At 51.7% G+C, this 20,732-nt stretch overlaps 1 protein-coding gene across 3 annotated transcripts in view; it reads right to left on the reverse strand.

Moving 5' to 3' along the window:
- Positions 1-20,732, reverse strand: part of GRIP2 (glutamate receptor interacting protein 2) — a gene marked incomplete at its 5' end in the record, with an annotated part of 121,134 nt that overhangs the window by 36,661 nt on the left and 63,741 nt on the right. For all 3 annotated transcript variants that reach the window (XM_081246883.1, XM_081246882.1, XM_081246884.1), the window contains 15 exons: positions 5,643-5,788; positions 5,887-5,953; positions 7,512-7,592; positions 8,326-8,471; positions 8,978-9,164; positions 11,770-11,919; positions 12,247-12,372; positions 14,490-14,659; positions 14,767-14,914; positions 15,770-15,915; positions 17,085-17,160; positions 17,702-17,788; positions 18,479-18,624; positions 19,474-19,609; positions 19,883-19,963. In XM_081246883.1, the coding sequence (XP_081103009.1) occupies positions 5,643-5,788; positions 5,887-5,953; positions 7,512-7,592; positions 8,326-8,471; positions 8,978-9,164; positions 11,770-11,919; positions 12,247-12,372; positions 14,490-14,659; positions 14,767-14,914; positions 15,770-15,915; positions 17,085-17,160; positions 17,702-17,788; positions 18,479-18,624; positions 19,474-19,609; positions 19,883-19,963 (1,893 nt within the window). The remainder of the gene's footprint in view (positions 1-5,642; positions 5,789-5,886; positions 5,954-7,511; positions 7,593-8,325; positions 8,472-8,977; positions 9,165-11,769; positions 11,920-12,246; positions 12,373-14,489; positions 14,660-14,766; positions 14,915-15,769; positions 15,916-17,084; positions 17,161-17,701; positions 17,789-18,478; positions 18,625-19,473; positions 19,610-19,882; positions 19,964-20,732) is intronic.

A 20,732-nucleotide genomic window follows, 5' to 3' on the forward strand; every position in this document is an offset into this window, starting at 1 on the left:
AGCCATTACTTGAACTATTCCCTCAGCCATTAATTCAGCCATCCTCTCAGCCTTTGATACACCAATTCCATCAGCCATTAATACACATTCCCACACCCATTAATTCACCCATTCTCTCGGCCATTAATTCAGCCAATCCCTCAGCCATTCCTTCACACATTCCCTCAGCAATCATTCACCCATTCCTTCAGCTATTAATTCACCCATTCCCTCTGCTGTTGATAAACCTCAGCCACTGACACACCTATTTCTTCATGCCATTATTCACCCATTCCCTTGTCCCTAATGATTCCCTCAGCCAGTAATTCACTCATTCCCTCAGCCTTTAATTATCCTATACCCTCAGGTGTTAATTCAACCATTTCCTCAGGCATTAATTCACCTATTCCCTCAGCTATTGGTTCAGCCATTTCGACAGCCACATTCACCCATTTCCTAAGACATTGGTTCACCCATTCCATTAGACTCAAATACATCCATTCACTCAGCTTTAACTCACCCTTTCCCTCTACTATTCCCTCATCCATTAATACACCCATTCTTCAATCCATTAATGTAGCCATTCCCTCATGCCACTAGTTCACCCACTCCTGCATCCACTAATACAGCCATTCCCTCCACATTAATTCACCCATTCCCTCAGCTCTTATGACTCATTCCGTCAGTCATTAATTCATCCATTCTGTCCACCATTAAGTCAGCCATTTTATCACCCATTATTTCACCCATTCTTTCAGCCACTAATACACCTCTTCCGGCAGCTATTCATTCATCCATCCCCTCATCCATTAGTTTACTGATTACCATAGGAATTACTTCAACCATTCCCTCAGGCAATAATTCACCCATTAACTCAAGTATTAATTTACCTTATCCCCCAGCCCTTAATACACCCATTACCTGAGCCATTGATACACCTATTTCTTCATCTATAATATACCCATTGTCTTATGCCTTTAATACAACCATTCCCTCAACCACTAATACACCCATTCTCTAGGCCACCAATGCACCCATTCTTTCAACCATTAATTCACCCATTTCATCAGCCATTTATACACTAATTGTTTTAGGCCTATACACCCATTCACTCAGCAGTTAGTTCACCCATATCCTGGCCATTAATTCAGCCAGCCCCTCAGCCATTATTTCACCCATTCCCAATACCTTTGATATACCAATTCCCTCAGTCATTAATACACACATTCCCCCATCCACTAATTCACTCATTCACACCTCCATTAATTCATCCATTGCCTCAGACATTTATTCAGTTTTCCCTCAGCCATTAACTCAGCCAATCCTTCACCCACTAATTCACCCATTCCTCACCATTATTTCACCCATTCTCTCCAACATTAAGCCAGCCATATTCTCATCCACTGTTTCACCCATTCTTGCAGCCACTAATACACCTCCTGCAGCCCTTCATTCATTCATTCCCTCAGCCATTAATTCACTAGTAAACTTAGGAATTAGTTCACTCACTACCTCAGCCATTAATTCACTAGTTAACTTAGGAATTAGTTCACTTACTACCTCAGCCATTAGTTTATCCATTCTCTCAGCCATTAGTTTACCCATCCCCTTAACCATTAATTCACCTATTCCCTGAGCCTTTAATACACCCATTCCCTAAGCCATTAATACACCTATCCCCTTATCTATAATATTCCCATTCCCTCATGCCATTAGTACACCCATTCCTTCAGCCATTAATTTATCTATTCCCTCAGCCATTAATATACTCACTTCCTCTTGGCATTAATTAATGCATACCCTCAACCCTAATACAAACTTTCCTTCAGCTATTATTTCATCCATCAGCTCAGCCACTAACCCACCATTTCCATAAGTCATTAATACACCCATTTTTCTCTGCCATAAGTTCAGTCATTCTCTAAGCCACTAATGCACCCAGTTCCTCCAAGCATTAATTCACCTATTACATCAGTCAGTACTTCACCCATTCTATAAGCTACATTCGCCCATTTCTTAATAAATTAGTTCACCTATTCCCTCAAACAGTAATACACCCATTTTCTTTTCTCTCACCCATTAATTCAGCCAATCCCTGAGACATTCTCTCGGCCATTAATTAAACTATTTCTTCAGCCATTCCCCCATTCTCTCAGCCACAAATACACCCACATCTTCGGCCACTAATGCACGCATTTTCTCAGGTATTAATTCACCCGCTGTGTCAGTCATTAATACAGCCAATCCCTCAGCCATTATTTCAGCCATTCCCATGGCCTTTGATACAGCAATTCCCTTAACCATTAATACACACACTCCTCCATCCATTAATTCACCCATACCCGTCTGTTAATTCACCCATCCCTAGCCATTAATTCATCCATTTTGCAGCCATTAATTTACCCATTCCCTCTACCATTAATTCACCCATTCTTTCCAGCTTAGTTCACCCATATTGTAATCCACTAATCCACTCAGTCCTTCAGGCATTACCTCACACATTCCCTCTGCCATTAGTTCACTCATTCCCTCTGCCATTAGTTCACTCATTCTCTCAACCACTAATACACCCATTTACTAGGCCTTCAATGCACCCATTCTCTCAGCATTAATTCAACCGTTCTCTCAGCCATTCCCTTAGCAATTAATACACACATTTTTCCATTTCATTTTTTTATTTTATTGTTTAAAAGAATTTTTTGATGATGACCATTTTTAAGGTCTTTTTCAACTGCTACAATATTGGTTCTGTTTTATGTTTTGGTTTTTGACCGCGAGGCCTGTGGGATCTTAGCTCCCGGCCAGGTATCAAACCCACACCCCGTGCATTGGAAGACGAAGTCTTAAACACTGCACTGCCAGGCAAGTCCCTCTCCATTTCATTTAAATCATACACTCCGGCATCCATTAATACACCCATTCCCTCAGCCACTTCTACACCCATAACCTAGGTCACTAATGCACCCATTCCTTCAGCCATGACTTTAGGTAGTCCCTCAGCCATTAATACAGCCATTCTCTCAGCCTTTGATACACCAATTACCTCAGCTATTAATACTGTACACACATTCCCACGTCCATTAATTCACCCATTCCCGTTAATTCACCTTTTCTCTCAGCCATTAAGTCACCCATCTCTAAGTCATTAACTCACCTATTCCCTCAGCCACTAATACACTCATTCATTTAGTCATTACTTCACACATTCCCTCAGCCAGAATTCACCTATTCTGGCAGCCATTAATACACCAATTCCCTAAGGCCTAATATACCCATTCTCCTAGCAATTAGTCCACCCATGCCCTCATGCCATTAATACACCCATTCCCTTTCTCAGTTATAAACCCATTCGCCCAACCATTAGCTCACTGTTACCTCAATCATTAGTTCACAGGTCCCTGAGCCTTTAGTTTATCCATTGCCTCATCCCTTAATACACCCATTCCTTCAGGCACTCAATCACGCTTTCCTTTAGCCACTAATCCTCAGCCATTATTTAAGCCATTCCCTCAGCCTTTGATACACCACTTCCTGCAGGCACTAATACATACATTCCCACATCCATTAATTCACCCATTTCCTCAGCCACTAATTGAGACAATCTCTGAGCCATTAATTCAGGCAGTCCCTCCACCATTAATTCACCCATACCCTGAGTCATTAACTCACCTATTCCTTCAGCCATTAATACACTCATTCCCTCAGTCATTACTTTACACATTCACTCAGCCATTAATTCACCTCTTCCCTCTGTCATTAATACACCAATTCCCTCATGCCTAAAAAACCCATTCTCTTAGCCATTAGTTCATCCATTCCTTCATGCCATTATGGAGCCATTGCCTTGACCATTATATCACCCATTCCCTAAGCCATTAATTCACCTATTCCCTCATGCCATTAATTTACTCATTCCCTGAGCCCCAATACACACATTCCTGTAGCCTTTAATTCACCCATTCCATCTCCATTAATTCACCACTCCCCTCAGCCATTAGCTCATCCATTCCTGAACTCATTAATATACCTAATGCCTCAACCAATAATATACCCTTTCCGTCATGCCATTAAAACACCTATTCCCTCAGCCTGTAGTTTGCTCATTCCCTTAGCCCGGTAATCAACCATTCCCTCATGCCATTAATTCACCCTTTCCCTCAGCTCTAATCCAAAGATTCCGTCAGCCATTAATACACACATTCCATCATTCCATTTAAACACCTATTCTCTCCACCTTTAGTTCACCCCTTCCCTCAGCCTTCAATTCACCCATTCCCTCAGCCCTAATATAGGTTCACTCAGCCATTAATTCAGCCTTTCCCTAAGCCATTAACCCACCCATGCCTTCATGCCATTAATTCACCCATTCCCTCTCCATTAATTCACCACTCTTCTCAGCCATTATTTCATCCATTCCTTCAGCCATTAATACACCCATTGTCTCAGCCATTAATTCATCTATTTCCTCAGCCATAATACACCTATTGCCTCCTGCCATTAATTTACCCATTCCCTCAACCATTAATGCACCCATATTCTCTACCATTAGTTCAACCATTCCCTGATGCCATTAATACACCCTTTCCAACCTCCTAATTCATCTACTCTCTCAGCCACTAATACACACATTCCCTCAGCCACTCATACACCTATTCCTCCAGCCATTAATACAGCTATTCCCTCTGCCATTAATTCACCCATTACCTCAGCCATTAATTCACCCATTCTCTCAGCCATTAATTCAGCCATTCCCTCATGCCCTCACTCCACCCTTTCCCTCAGCCATTATATCATCCATTCCTTTTGCCACTAATATACCCATTCTTTCATGCCATTAATACACCTATTTCCTCAGCCATTAGTTCAAACATTCCGTCAGTCATTAATTCACCCATTCCCCCTGAATTAATACATCCATTCCCCCAAGCCAGGACTTCAGATGGCACCAACTGAGGCCATCTTCTGCTTCCAGAAATGTCTCCTTCCACTCAAACAGCTATTCTAAAAAGGACAGAAATGTGGAAGCAGCATTTTATAATAAAGATTTCACACACCACACAAAATAACAAGGATATGGTGGTGATGATACGATTGATGGTAAGAAGACCCCAGATTTCCAGTTTTTCTTTAAAAAATTTGAAAGCTGCCCACAAGTGATCCTCTTTCCCAGGGTAGGAGCTGGCAGCTGCCCATCTGAACAAGAGATTCTCTCCCCTTCCTTCTGTCTACCCAAACTGTATTGTTTTTCTTACCTTCAGCCCAGTTCACTCACTGTCAGCTGTCCAGACTCAGATGTGTCTGAGTTTGCAGCCTCGGCTTACTCATAGCCACCCATGCAGTGGTACATCTCCCATCCCCACCCATTCATTGTCCCACCCAATCATTTGCCCACAGCGGCTTTGCGCAGGGCTTGTTGGATCCAAGCTGCCGTCAAACTCCAGCCAACCTCGCAAGGGCCCTTGGAGAAGCCCAGACCCGGGGGTAGGGAGAAATCTGCCATCCACCCCCCTGCATCCTCATTCAAGGGGTCTCCACCAGCAGCCCCTGGGTGGCACCCACCACGCTCCCTCCTTGGCCACAGGGAGCCCCGGATTGCCAGCTGGGCACTGTCTGGTCTGTGCGGCAGGGTCGGGGGCTGGTGGTGGAGCGGTCGGGGCCCTCACCGGAGTTGTCCTCATCCTTGCGGATCTTCAGCTTCACCAGGTCCTCACACTGGCGCAGGATTTGTACAGCGTCCTCCATGGGGCAGTTGTCCAGGCGGATGTTGTCGATGGCCAGCAGCTTGTCACCCGGCTCGAGGGTGCCAGTCCTGCAGGAGCAGGGTGGGGACAGGAAGGAGCCTGACACATGCAGGCCCCGGGCCCATCCTCGTGGGCCAGCCCCCCGCCCTGCCAGGGGCTCCCCTACCTGTGCGCCACACTGCCTTTCTTGATGTCGGAGATGACCAGGGGCTCTCCTCGCTTCCTGCTGGCCGCTGGAGGGAAGGAGCCATGAAGCCCACCGTTGGTCACCTCAGCCTTGCGGGGCCCAGGAGCTGGGTGTAGACTTGGAGCCACGCACCCTACTCCCACAGCTCCCTGGCTAGGTGACTGTGGGCAAATCAGCTCCCCTCTCTGTGCCTCAATTTCCCCTCTGTAAAATGGGGATGAGGCCACAGAGTTCATGGGGACATCAGAGATTAACTAGACAAAGTGCGACAACACCTCCCATGCTCAGCCCATCTCCCAGCAAACGGAGCTCCCTGAGGGGCTGTGTCTGGCTGGTGTTTGTGTCCCCAGCACCTGGCACAGGGCCAGGTCCCAGAACTACGTGACTTCAACAATTGAGTTCTTCCTTCCCCCGCTGCAGGGAATGCTGGTTGCCACGGCTCACAGCAGGATCCCGCTGGGGAATGGCTTTTGGCTGAGGAAGCAGCCTCACCCAATAAAATGCCTGCACCCAATGACTGGTTCACGCAGTGGTGCCAAGGCAAGGCTCCCAGCCTCAGCTCAGGACAACTCCCGTGGCCTCCCCAGCAAAGAGCTCCCCGTGGGATTGGTCGAGCCCTCTACTGGGACTACATCGCAGCACAGCTCCTCCCTTTGCCTGGTCCTGAGGCCTCCTCCACCCACAGGTGTTGATCCTGAGAGCCCTCCTCAATAAGGTCCCTGCAGGTAACTCCTAGCGTGAAAAGCTGTTTCCCGGGGAGCATGATCTAAGACAATGGGTGGCTGAGTTTTCCTGCAGAAAGAATCCATTTGGGCTAATGGGTTTTTCCATGAGTGACCAGGTGTAAGGCGGTCCTTCTAGCCCATGCAGCATCTCTGCAAATGAGACAAAGGTGCCCCTTCTAATTAGTCTGTTGAGAAAATGTTAGAAAACTGTAAGTGTACCTTGAATGGGCACCTTGTGTCCTGTACAACCTGGGCAACTGCACCTGGTGGCCCTGCCCAGAGGTTCCTGGGCTGGAAGAAGCTTCTCCCCCTTGATTGCTTAAACTCCCACCGCCACTGACTGCAGGGTCCGGGGCAGGAAGGAGCTGCAGCAGCAGTCCTTCTGGACAGTTACCCCTTCGGGGCGTGATGAGGAGACGGCAGGAGATGAAGTCAGAGGGCTTCAGCTTTTCCTGAGTGAGATGCAGGCTGGGGAGGGTTCTGACTGTTCCCATGCTTATGTGTTCTACCTTTCTCTTTCCATTCTGCAGTCCCTCACTTTCATTCCTTTGACAAACATGAATTAAGCACCTACTGTGTTCTAGCCCTTTTCTGGGCCCTGGGAACACAGAGGCAAACAGAAAACTAAACATGGCCTGTACGTCTGGCGCCTTACAAACCACTTCACTACCCCTGGGGACTAAAAAGGCCAGGAGATTCCCATTGTGCAGAACGGGAAACCGAGGCCTTGAGAAGCCTTGCCTAAGGACACACAACGGGGCACTGCAGTGGAGGTAAGCCACGTCAGCCAGCCCTCCCTCCCACCCAGAGCCTTCCCGCCAGGCCAGGTGCTGGGCGTTTTCTCGGGGCAGGCGGAGAGCGTGCGCGGAGGGGACTCACAGCTGATGGTGATGCCCAGCTCCACGCCACGCCTCTTGGGCAGCTTCACGTGGAAGGTGCCGCTGCTCGGGATGACGGACTCTGGGTGCAAACAGACACACACCCACGTGAGACTCAAGGGAAGGGCCTCAGGGAGTCCCCGCCCCACACCCATTCTGGTCCAGTGGGGAGGGACCCCAAACAATCCCATCCTGCTTCTTGCACCCACAGATGAGGAAACTGAGACATGGTGCACTGACTTCTCGGAGACAAGCACCCACCAGGTCAGAGCAGAGTCAGGACTAGAACCCAAACTTTATGGCTGCCGCCCTGCCGGGGGCCCCATGGCCCAGCCCAATCTGTTTGGATCCAGCAATGACTTACTGGGCGCCTTTCACAGGCCGGGCCTCAGCTGGTGCTTTCACACGCTTTATCTCATCTAGTCTGAACAACACCCCTTGTGATAGAGGATTCTATTCACTATTTTACACTGGGGGAACATAAGGGTGGGGGAGAAAGGGTCCTGTCCAAAGTCACACAGTGTCCAAATCACAGAACCAGAATTCTAACCGAGTTGTTTAGGGGTCTTTGCATAAACCCTCATCCCACCCCACCCCTCAGCTCCTATTCCACTGCAAAAACCCTCATCAACTCTCATGCTGGCATTTGCAATTCCTTCCACCCCGCCAGTGCCTTTCTCCCACCATTAGTGCTGGGGACACACTGCAAATGCGGGGAGAAGGATAAGGGCAGGGCGGGAGGTTGGGGGGAGCAGGGTAGTGAGAGGAGGGAGCACAGGGTCCCAAGGAGGAGGAAGCTCGGGGCACCCACTCACCGGCAACGTCAAACTCCACCTCCAGCACGACCTTGTGGGCCAGCGCCGCGTCCCGCAGCAGCTGGTTAGCTTCCTCCATCGTCCCGTCCTCGGTGGCAATGCCATTGATGGCCAGGATGCGGTCCCCTACCTGCAGCAGCCCACACCTGAACCGGGCAGCCCAGCAGAGAGAAGAAGCCGCATTGGGAGAGAGGAATATTACCAGGAGCAGGGCCAGGCTCAAACTGGGCCCCACCTCCCAGGCGGGGGTGGAACGCTCAGCTCCACCCTGTGCCAGCTGTAGATCCTCAGGCAATTTACCACAGGACTCTGGCTAAAGTGTGACCTTGCTGGGCCTCAGTTTCTCTGTCTGTCCAATGCGGATGATGCCATGCCTTAGGAGATGTATATAGAGGACTCTGACTTCAGTCACACAGGGGTTCACGTCCTGGGTCACTCGAGTTGTGTGACCCTAGGCAGGTGAATCAGCTTCTCTGAGCCTCAGATTCCTCATCTACAAAATGGGGCTGGTAACGGGGTTGACTTGATAGTTGATGAGATACAACTGTGCAGCCAGGCTTGGTGTGTGACTTGGCTTCCCTGGCCGCCCGTAAGCCCCCCACCCCCGAATTGGAGAGTGGTAGGCCCAGTGGGTTGGGGGCAGTAGGCTCACCTCTCCGCCGGGCTGTCAGGCTCAATAAAACGCACGAGGGGTGGGGAGGACAGGGTCTCGGTGGCGAAGATGCCTCCCTGCAGCTGGAGACCGAAGCCGCTGAGGGGGTCTCCGCAGAGCACGACCTCGGTGGTCTCTGTGTGCACAATCTGGCCGCCTGGCCCCACGGTGCTGGAGGCCAGCGACACTGCGGGGCAGGCAGGCACGGCGCTCAAGGCACAGCCCCAGGGACGCCTTCCTGCCAAAGCCCATCCTCCCTCAGCCCAGACACCTGAAGTCAGAGAGGCGAGAGTGAGGCCTGACTGGCCCGGGGTGGGGCGGGGCAAGTCGAGGTCCATTCTGAGCGTTGGTTTCCTCACCTGAGCAATGAGATCATGAGTCCCACCTGGCAGAGCTGTGGCAAGGATTAAGGAAGACAGCTGCCGGGACTGCCGTGTTGTAAAACAGAGGCTCTGAGGGTCGGTGATATTTATTATGTCATGTCATGTTGTGTGATGTTATATTTCAGCTTATTTTATTATTATATCATATACCAAATATCACATTATATTACTGTTAGATATGATGGTATATATTATGCCATTTTTGGTAACACCTTTATTGAGATACAATTCGGCTACCACAGTATACACCCACAGAGTGTACAATTCAACACTCTAATATTTAGTACGTTCAAGTTGTACAGCCATCCCCTCACTCAATTTTGGGACATTTTCAATCCCTTAAAGAAACCTGTTAAAAAAAAAAAAAAAAAGAAACCCTGTTTCCTTTAGTTAATCACCCAAATCCTCCCATCTCTTCCAGCCCTAAGCAACCACTAATCTACTTTCAATGTCTTTAGAGTTGCCTTTTCTGGACATATCATATCAATGGAATCATACTATACATGGTCTTTTGTGTCTGGTTTCTTTCAATTAGCATAATGTTTTCAGGATTCATCCATGTAGCACATATCAAAATTCCCTTCCTTCTTGAAGCTAATATCTAACTGTATGATGATACCACATTTTTTTAATCCATCCATTGATGGACATCTGGGTTGTTTCCACCTTTTGGGTATTATGAATAACACTGTATAAACATGTGTAAATATGTTTTTGGGTGAACATGACATATGTTTTCATTTTTCTTGGGCATTTACTTAAGAGTGGAATTTCTGGGTCATACGATAACTGTTTAACTATTTGATATGTTATTTAATATATTTTATTTTATATTCCAAATATAAAATACATTTGTATTATTAATATGGATAAGGTATCGATAAGGATATCAATTATTAAATAAAACTTCTTATATTTCATTCTACTAATTATACTGTTGTATCTTTATATATTATTTTCTTATACTATTGTATATTATATATACATTATAATATATGTAATACTTTATTGTTGGGTATATTGTGTTATTATATTTATATTCATTATTTTTTTCACTATTGATTTTTTCACTATTTCATTATTTTTTCACCTCAATGATAAGAATTGTACCTGGAACATTGGAGGTGTTCAAAAAATTTTATTTAACTAATTAATTGTTATCATCAAGGAAGGAGACAGGTAAGGGATCCCAAGAGTCCCCAGGCTCCATAAGCTCCTGCCTGTGAACGACACTTCTGAATCTTTTCACCTACACACCCCCTGCTTCAGTGGGTGACAAAGGTGGCTGGTAAAGGTGTATTGTAACTCTCATCTGACTCTGAATTCTGTTTCCCTTTTCACCTTGGCTGCCAGAAAGCTCATAACCATATTTAGCTCCTTTCAGGTGCCAGATGACTTATATTTCTCTCTTCCCTCACCTGGTTCAATCCTAAATGGCCCAGTCTGAACTTCCATTCTTTCTGGAGGCCTCCCCAACACACATGAAAGGAGGCTGGGAACACTTTCAACATCAAGATTCTTCCCAGGAAAGATTTCAAAATTCTGGGCATTCTTGTGACTTTTGCTACTTCCACATGTTTCCTGCATTATCATTCATTACTATTTGTCTTCACATTTATTCATTTTTAAAAATACTTAAATACAGGCTTCCCTGGTGGCGCAGTGGTTGAAAGTCCGCCTGCCGATGCAAGGGACACGGGTTCGTGCCCCGGTCCGGGAAGATCCTACATGCTGCGGAGCGGCTGGGCCCGTGAGCCATGGCCGCTGAGCCTGCGCGTCCGGAGCCTGTGCTCCACAACGGAAGAGGCCACAGCAGTGAGAGGCCCGCGTACCGCAAAAAAAAAAAACACAAACCTTAAATACCTTCATTTCAAAAGGAACTATATATAGTGATCATAAATAAAGAGAAATGTTTATAAGCAAAAGTTAAGTAGAAATATATATCTAATAAGATTAAAAATTACTATATTCTGGATGGCTAGTTTCAGGCCTGTGTGTCTCTGTCTTAGGGAAAATTAACAAATGTCAGAGAGGTGGTAAAGACAAAGTAACACCACACCCTGGAATGGATCAGAGGGCTGAAGGAGAGAAAAATGAAATGGAGTTACTGTGAGACCTTCGTGCAAATCTGAAAAGGCATCCTTTCCTCAAGACACTTTGCCACCACCTGCTGGGAATTTTCATAATAAAAATACAAGACAAAGTGTACAAAGTAACTGTCACCCCTCAGGTGTGCCCTTGTGCAGTGCACAACCTGCCCAACCATCTGCAGCAGCCTGGTGTATCATGCATGCTATTTAATGCCCCCCACCCACCCCCAGCCCTGCCCCAAATGCCCCATACCCTTTAGCAAATCTCTCTCTCAGGCACAGAGGCAGCCCAGAGGGGAGGGAAGAGACCATGGCTTACATGAGCTCTTGTGTTCTCTTCTTCGCTGCCTCCTCCGCCCCATTGTGGTCCGGGGGCTCATGGGCTGGGATCCGCGAGGAAGGGTGCTGGGATTGGTGCAGGGAAAGGCATGGTTCATGGTCGGCGAGGAAAAGGGAGATGAGGACAAGGCTGGGGGAGATGAGAGCACAGAACCATGAGCCCCAACAGAGCCCTTCACCCTGCCTCAGGGAGACACAGGGATGCCTTCCCCCCTCCACCATGCTCGCTGTGTGACCTCTGCGAGCCAGTCTCTCCCACTCTGGGCCTCAAAGCTTGCAGGGTTTTCACAGACCTGGTGAAACCCAGCTGCCAGACAGGGGCCCATCTCGTCACTAATGTGTGAGGTGATCCTGGGAGGACCCCTGACTTCTCTGAGTCTTGGCTTCCTTCCCTATAAAGCAGGCTCAAGCCCCTCCCTAGCAATAGGGGAGAGTGACAGCGGGGAGGGCACTTTACATCGGCTCTGGTCCTGGCTGGCAGGGGTGGCCCAGGCGGGTGTTCTGCAGTGGCCGGGCCGGGGGCTGGGGCAGGGGGGCTCGCAGGGGTCCCAGCGACGTGGCTGCTCGCTCCTCTGCACCTTCACTGTGGCGGAGAAAGAGGAGAGACAGACGTTGGGGGCTGAGCAGGTCTGGATCACCGCACCCCTGAAGGATGAGCTCCTGTCCGCACAATGAGGGGAGGAGAACGGGAAGAGAAGATCCAGAGTTTCCCAAGCCAAGCCATGCATTCGAGATTTTGCCTGCACGTCCTGGATGCCCACCGTGTGCCAGGCACTGTGCTCAGGGCTCAGCCCGAGAGGCAGGGACAGGAGAGGGAACGCTGGCCCAGACCAAGGCCCACAGCTGGGAGGTGCTGGAGGAGCAGGACGTGAACCAGGCTGACTGGCTTTGGAGCTCAAGAACTGACGGGTCAGCTCCGAGGAGTGCAGTTTGCAGACGGTGACCAGCTGCAGCACCTTCGGAGTCTGCCGCAGTGCTGCAGCCTGGGCCGGGGGCTGAGCACGCAGGGCACCATGGCCTGGCATTTCTGCTCCGCGCTGGGCTGTCGGGAGCCACCTGGGTCCCTGTTGGGTTGGCCCAGGCCTGCCCAGACCTGCATCGCAGTCTGAGGCTGTTCCCGCTTCCTCCCCTCCACCTTCCACAGGCCTCAACCCCAGCGAACTCTTTACTCCAGCTAAGCATCTGCTTCCCAGGGGACCCCGCAGACCCTCTACCAGATCCCGCCCCCTCACATCCCCAGCATCCCCCTCCTACCCGCTGCCCCAGGCCCTGTACTGGCTCTTCCTTCTGCTGCAGGACTTGTGGGGGGATGTCCAGCCTGGTGCAACATGTTCTTGGAGGGATGGGTGAGGCCCCGGTGATCTCAGCCCACTGACTCTGTCTCCCTGTTTGGTGACCCCAACCCCACCCGGGGGCTGGGCCACCTCTGGGGCCAGCAGCCGTGTCCAGTCCTGGCTCCATCACTGACCAGATGTGGGACTGAGATAAGTCACTTAGCCCCCCTGTGCCTCACTGTCATATCTGTAAAATGGGACAAAGACAGTGGCTACTTCCTAGGGAAGCTGGGAGGATCAGAATGAGTTAGCACGTGTGACGTGCTTACAGCAGTGCTGGGTACTTAGCAGAGGCTTATTCAGTGACAGCCAGGGGGACTGTCAGCAGCTGTGTGCTCTCAGAAGGACGTGCCCTGCTGGGAGCCTCAGCGCCGCTGTACCAACCTTGCAGACTTGTCATGTGGGTGAACCCAGATGACCCGTGGGAAGCCCAGGCACCACAGCAGGGGGTAGGGGAACAGAGGACGGGACTTCAAGCCCCAAAGCCTCCTCCATCAGCTCCTGCTGTGGCTTGTCGGGGTCCTTACCGACCCTGGCAGAGACCAGAGATGCCGGTCCCCACACATCTGATCTGCAGAATTTTTCTCTTCTGGAAGATTGGGCTTGCAAAGGGTGGGGCAGGCAGACTCCATCCTCGCCCCCCTCCCCCACTGTGCCCCAAGGGCTGGAATTCACAGCCTGACCACCTTGACCAAGCCTGTGCACTCGGGGTCCTGACGCCTATTTACAGATGAGGCAGCTGAGGCTCAGAGAGGCAAAGCACCTGTCCAGCTGTTAGGGACGAAGCTGGGATGTGAACTCGAAACCCAAGGGTTAGGCTGCTGGAAGCACTTGCCTGCCCTGAGCAGGAGGCTGCCTTCCTCTGACCACCCTCCAGCCTGCCCCAGGCCCCCGCTCTACCCTCTGGGACCCCAGACCATCTGCTCCCTCTGCTCTTAGAGCTGCCCAGCGCCTAGGTCCCTGGTCCAAGCTGGGAGCCCCCGACTCCTCACAGGGGTGGCTCTAGGCCCTCCCTGACTGCTTGGCTGCCTTCTCTGGACCTGCCAAGGGCCCTGAGCTGAGTCCAGGGTCCAAACTCTGAGTAGCACAGGGCACAAAAGGACTGTCCCCTCCCTTGTTCTAGCCCTTATACTTCTATTAATGTAACCAGTGATGGAACTAGCTTTTGGGCCATCCATGCCAGCAAGCTGTCAAATCAAACACCCAAGTTGTTTATCTGCCCCACCTCCCCACCCTTAGCTGCTGCACTTGACAGTTCGAGCTTCCCTGTGGGAATGGACATTTGTTCCAGTAAATTTTAGCCTGCCCAGGGCTTTGGTCCGTTAGCCTTCAGGTTTGAGCTCTGAGGTCTGCCAAGGGGACCCACCTGCCTCTGAGGGCTTCAGGGGCCGCCGACTCTGGGGCACAGGTAGGATCTCCAGCCGCACTTTTTCCGCCACGCTAGCCAGGAGCTTGGTGGCTTCAAGCAGCGAGCAGTGTTCAGTGCTGGTGCCATCGATGGACAGGATGCGGTCTCCGGCATGCAGGGCCCCACTCCTGGCCGGGTCAGGGAGCAAAGGGGGAGGCTGGTCCAGCCGGACAGAGCTCTGGGCGGCTCTCCCCCTGCAGCCCCCACGCCGTGGCAGCTCTCAGTGGGTGCCCACCTGTCCACCACACTGGCCGGCTTGATGCGGTCGATGGTGATGACTGGCTTGTTCCGGTGGGAGCCGGTGGTGAGCGAGATCCCCAAGGCAGACCCTGGCGTCTTGGTTATTTCCACTATCAAGGGCCCTGAAGCGTTGGCCACTGTGTCTGGTAAGTGGAAGGAAAGAAGAGTTTGAGATGCAAATATCGAGCACCTTTCTCCATCTCGACTTAACCCTCACTGCCAGGGAGGGATCACTGCACCCACTTTACAGACAAGAAAACTGAGGTGCGTGGAGGCAAAGACCTCGTCCAAGGTCACACAGCCACTCAGAAGCAGATGAGGGGCAGGAATTCAGGTCTCAGGGGCTCTGAGCCCAGGTCTTTGCTGGACAATACTAATTTGCTTGCATATATTCAAGAGCCGACTGAATACACGGAACTGTGGGTTTCACTATGAGCCTTCCCCCTTTCAGAAAACGGCATCCCATTCACCTATCTAGTGGCTGGAAAACAAAACCCGGCTCCTCCTACTCTCACCCCCACCCCCATGTCCAAACATCAGCAAACCAGGCCAGTAGACCTTCATTGTATTTCCCGAATCTGACCCCGTCTATCCCCCCGCTCAGCCCCTGGTCCAGCCACCATCACCTTTCTCTCACCTGGACGGCTGCAGATTAGAGGGCAACACCCAGCCTTCCCATCTCTCTCCCTGATTTTTTTACACACTTATCATCATCTAACACACTCTATATGTGATTTATTCCATCTATTGTCTGTCTCTCCCCACCAGAATCTCAGCCCCATGCGAATGGAGACCTCATCTGTGCTGTTCTCAGGTGGATCCCCAGTGCAACAAACAACGCCTGGCAGAGTATTACTACCCAGAGAGGCTCAGAGAGGCTGTGACTGGGCCAAGGTCACACAGCCTTTGCAGTGGTGAGGATCTGTACCCGCTACCCCCTTCCCTCTATCCCTGGGTCTCTTCCTGCTCCAACCTTAGCCCATAGGCCCCCAACTCACCTGGAATGGCCACATCATACTCCACCTGGAAGAGTGCCTCGTGGCTGCACTGCCGCAGGGTGGCCAGAGCAGTGGCGTGGCTGGCCCCATGCAGCAGGATTCCGTCAACGCTGAGTAGCCTGTCCCCCACCTTCAAGGAGCCCTCCCTGCAGGGAAGGGCCCGGTCAGTCAGCCTCACCCAGCGCAAGCCAGAGAACAGAGGGAGGGCAGGGAGTGGGTGAAGGAGAAAGGGACAGAGCGGATGAGGGAAGGAATGCACATGTGGGTGAAAGAACCAGGGAGGTTATGTGGAAGCAGCTGAATAACTGAAGCGGGCACTGAAGACGGGGGTCGGGTCAGCTCCGACCCCTCCCAGAGGCACTTAAATAAATTCAGTCCCAGCTCAGCCCTCCAGCGTCTGAGCTGGGGATGTCCTTCGAGGTCACCACCAGGGCCCCGACAGGGTCCCAGCCCTGCCGGGCCACTCAGCATCAGGGCGGGCAGTCTGGAGGCTTCAAGCTGCCAGCACAGCGGTCCCTGTGGAGGGTCCCCACCCTGGTTCTCAGCAGTGATTCTGGGCTGGTGAGAAACATGCCTGGGAAGGAATTCCACTGGGCCCCAGGGAAGGGGCCTGAGGGGGTTCACCTTCGTTTGGGTCACATCCCAGCTCTGGAATGCCTGCCCAAACAGGTGGCCAAAGCTATTCTGGGAGGTTCTATGAATAACTCATCACAGACCCGTCCCAAGGTCAGGTTTAGATTTCTGACAAGGCCTTTCCAGGCGTTTCTTAAAATGGCCAGGAATCTCCCTCCGGGAGGTCATGGGGTCAGGAGTTGGAAACTGGGTGTGTTCCTACTCCACACTCTCTCCTGGCGCTTCTGAGCTTCTGAGCGGGGCTCAGGCAGGACCAGGCTGGCAGCGCAGCCAGGACTGGGGAAGCTGCATCACAGAGGACCACAGTGACGCTGGTCACCATGCCCCACACTTCCTTCACAGCAGCTCTTAGGGGCTGCACTATTGGACCCACTCCACAGACAGGAAAATGAAGGCCAGGGAAGGGGTAACATGACACTAAAGCTCACTCTCCATCCCCATCCTACCCACCCCCAGACAGCAGGACCTTGGGGAAGAAAGGTTGGGGGAAGCTCTCATTTGGGGTTTAGTGCTGGCTCCACCAATAATCCGCTGAGTGACTCTGGGCAGGGGTGTCCCCTGTCTGGACCTCAGTTTGCTCATCTGGATAATGTGTATGATGTCCCTTCGGCCTTCTTCCTAGGGGAGCTGGGGGAGGGCAGTGCAGGGTGAGGCTGTAAACTGCATCCCGGCTCAGGCTCACCTGTCGGCAGGGCCGCCGGGCCGCACGTAGGTCAGGACGAGCGGCCGGGACTTGTGCCCGTCTTCATGGGCACCTCCTGGACAGAATTCGACAGTCATCTATCCACTCCCTCCCTGGAGCCCAGAGGCCCCAACCCAGACCTTACGCAGGCTTCCTTAATTAAATCTGCTTGAGGACTCTGTCCTTGCTATTCATAGTTCCTCCTATGAGATAACAACTGTAAATCCCACCCAGAGTTCGGACAAAAAGTAGGGAATAGGACCAAAGTCCTCTCTCTGTTAAACAGCTTGCTTCCTTTCCTGCGACCTCATCCTATTTCCCTTTTTCCCCTGGTTGCTAGGCAGCTCCAAACTTCATTTTCTGTTACAACTTTTCCCTCTCACTTCCCCCAATCGTTTGTTGCTTGGCCAATTTTTCCGTTTAATACTTGGTTTTAACGGTTGCTTGGCCACTTTGTTGCATGGCCGATTTTTCCGTTTAATACTTGATTTTAATGGTTCTTAAAAGTCAGAAGGAAGATTATACATGTATGTAATTCATTAGAGCAAAATAGAACATACATAGAATTGGCATTAGCCTTCCCGTCCCTTGACCCCAAAGGTGACTCTTACACTGACCTCTGAGGACAAAGCCAAAGCTATTGCCCTCCTTGTAGAGGGAGACATCCACTGTCTTTGAAACGATCCCTGGGTTGTTCTCAGGGGCTGAGGAGAAATGGAGGACTCCTTGAGTCCTTCAGTTGCATCACCAAGCTGGCAGATGTCCCCAAAGCTCATTCCAGGAGAGTTGGGTGACCAGTCAAAGACATTAGAGGAAGGGTAAATTCCCCTTGCCCCATTTTACAGGTAGGACAAGTGAAGCTTAGAGGCACCCTCTTCCCTAAAACCTACTCAATCCACCACTTAGAGAGGGGAAAGGGCCAGCCCATGCTCCCACAGAGATAACAGCAGAACTCAGGCTTGAGCCCATGGCTCGCAGTCTTAGGCCAGAGCTGAATTCCAGACAGTTACTCAAATTTCAAGACTTCAGACCAACTTTGAAAATTCAGAGCTAAGCTAAACCCTAGGCCACTGTACTCAGGGCAGCATGGGAAGGCGGGGAACAATTTATTCAGCGACATTCCTAAAACCTTCCCTCCTAAAGGAGAAGCATCTGGAAACTAAATATGCAGGATGACAAGGGGTTATAAGCAGGTCCCTACCACCTCCTGGTGACAGCGTACTGCAATTGTAGGCAAGGCCCCAGGTGCAGCATGGGTGTTTATGGCCAGTCTCCAGGTCCAGCCCACCCCAGCTGGCATGATCCCCACCCACCACCCAGGTGTTGGCAAGGAGGCAGCTTTGTCCACCCATGACCAAGGCAGTGGAGAAAGTCCCCAGTCCAAGGGCACCCACCGGGCGGGGGCAGCTCATACTCCACCTCCAGCACCACACGCTCTCCCACATTCTTGAGCAGAGTGATGATCTCATCGTGGCGGAGCCTGGTCAAGTGGATCCCGTTCACTGACCGAATGTAGTCGCCCACATTCAGCAGGTCACTCCTGGGAGAAAGGAAGCCAGAGCACACGTGTGGTAACAGGTGCTGGCATTTCATATCCCCCCCTCCCACTGAATCCTTATGGTCTCTGGATCCCCATTTTACAGATGGGGAAGCTGAGGCTCAGAGAGGTCAGACATGTCCAGGGTCAGACAGCGAGTGAGTTAGGAGGGTGGGGATTCTAACCTAGACCTGCCCAACACCCAGGCCAGCTTTTCCCCTGATGCTGGTCTGCACGCTTTCCCTCCTGCTGAGGTGTCACCCTCATAGTTATAGCTCTAACAGGCCCCAGACAGCCCACAGAGTGGCCAGATCATCACCTCCTTTGATATTCCTTAATGCTCTTCCTGGGCCCAGAGGGGCAGTGATAGAGAGGCTAACTCCTAGGTTTCATGCAACTCATGGTCCAAGGGACCCCAGAGGTAAAATAATAGGTGCGGGCAGTGTGTGCAGAGGTGGAACACAGGGCTGTGCCAGCAGAGCCGACCGCCTGCCTCAGCCTGGGGTGCTGGGGGCTTCCCAGAGGCAGTGTGGAGGGATGAATAGGAGTCTGCCAGGAGGATGCCTAGGGAACAGGCCTTCTGGGCAGAGGAAACTGCATATGCAAAGCCCTGGAGGGCCCGAGAGCGGTGATCATGGGATGCTGTGGCCGAGCTGAGTCAGCTCTGGTGTAAAGGGAAAGCAGCAGCCAGGGCCTAGAATCCCAGCTTCCACTGGGGGCCTTCCCTCCACAGACATCAAGCTCTTAGGTGCTCCAGGAAACAGCTATCTGATTGCTCTGCCGAAGGCCCTAGTAACCTCCTCCACTGCCCCCGGCCCCCTTCCTGCTGCCCCCACTGAGCCCGCTTCTCACCTGGCTGCGAGCCCCCCAGGCCTCAGGTTGGAGACCCTGGGCTTCCCATCCTTGTCGGTGCCACCCGAGATGGTCAGGCCCAGCGTGCTGTCTTCCTTCTTGGTCAGCTCCACCATGGTGACCCCTCGGAACTCCTCTGCCGACAGATAGGGGGTGAGTGGGCAGTGTGGGGCAATTCTAGGCCCCCAGCTCCAGGACAAGTGAGGCCAATACTTGGTAAGTCCCCTCAGTACCCTTGGCTGCATGACACTGGGTGAAATCATGTCCTTCTTACGAAGGAGGATCAGAGAGGTTAAGTGACTAGTCTAAGGTCACAAAGTGAGTTAGCTGCAGAGCCCACGCTGTCTGACCCCCACCTGGAGCTCTCTGTGCTCCAGGACAGAGAAGGGGAAGGAGAGGAGGTGGTTACCTGGAATGCTCTGCCTGCGGCACGCCAGAGCCACATCAGCCCCTCCTGCGTCCTTGCCTCCTTTGGAGTAAGGCCCATCGTCTGCAGGAGAGAAAGAGACGAAAGGCCCTGAGTTCCGCTGTCATTTCCATCAGGCAAAGCCCTCCTGCCTTGGGAATCTTCTGCTTCGTGGATGTGGCCTGTTAGAGGGCTTCCTTCCTGCCACCAGCTCCACCTGAGTCTCCGCTGGGGGAGCCTCATGGCTTCTCCCCACAAGGGCAACTCTGTCTGTGCTCTTGAGTAACGCTCTCTGGAGCACCCACCACAGACTGGGCTCTGCGCGACGGTCCAGTGATTAACCATCTCCACAACTATCATTCCACGTATACAGAAAGAAGCTGAGGCTCAGAGACGGACAACTCGTGCCCACGGTCACACAACCCTTGGCCACGACAGCCTCTGCTAATAGCCAGGACCAGACTCCAGGCGCCTCTGCCCACTCTGCCCCATGCTCCAGGCTCCCTTGACCAGGTTCTTTTTTTCACATTCCTTCTCCAAGTCCCTTCTCCGCCCTGGAGTGAGATGGGTAAGGTCAACTGGCAAACCGTCAAGCGGGCCGGCTCTCCCGTGCTGTCTCTGGGGCCACCCCTGCCCCTCCGGGCACCTGTACACCCCCCAGGCTTCTGCTGCTGTTTCAGGCCTCACCCAAGCCTACACCCCGCCCCCCTCCCCGCTCTGCCCCCACCCCCATTCACCATTCACCAGCTGTGGGCAGGCCACTCCCTCCCCAGCCCCCTGGCCACAGCAAGCCTTCACTCACAGGACTGTCCCCCTCCTCACTCTTCAGAGGAGGCGGGGAGAGGGGGCTAGG

The sequence above is a fragment of the Mesoplodon bidens genome (assembly GCF_964165515.1).
Source record: "Mesoplodon bidens genome assembly, chromosome: 10".
In the NCBI taxonomy this organism is placed as follows: Eukaryota; Metazoa; Chordata; class Mammalia; order Artiodactyla; family Ziphiidae; genus Mesoplodon; species Mesoplodon bidens.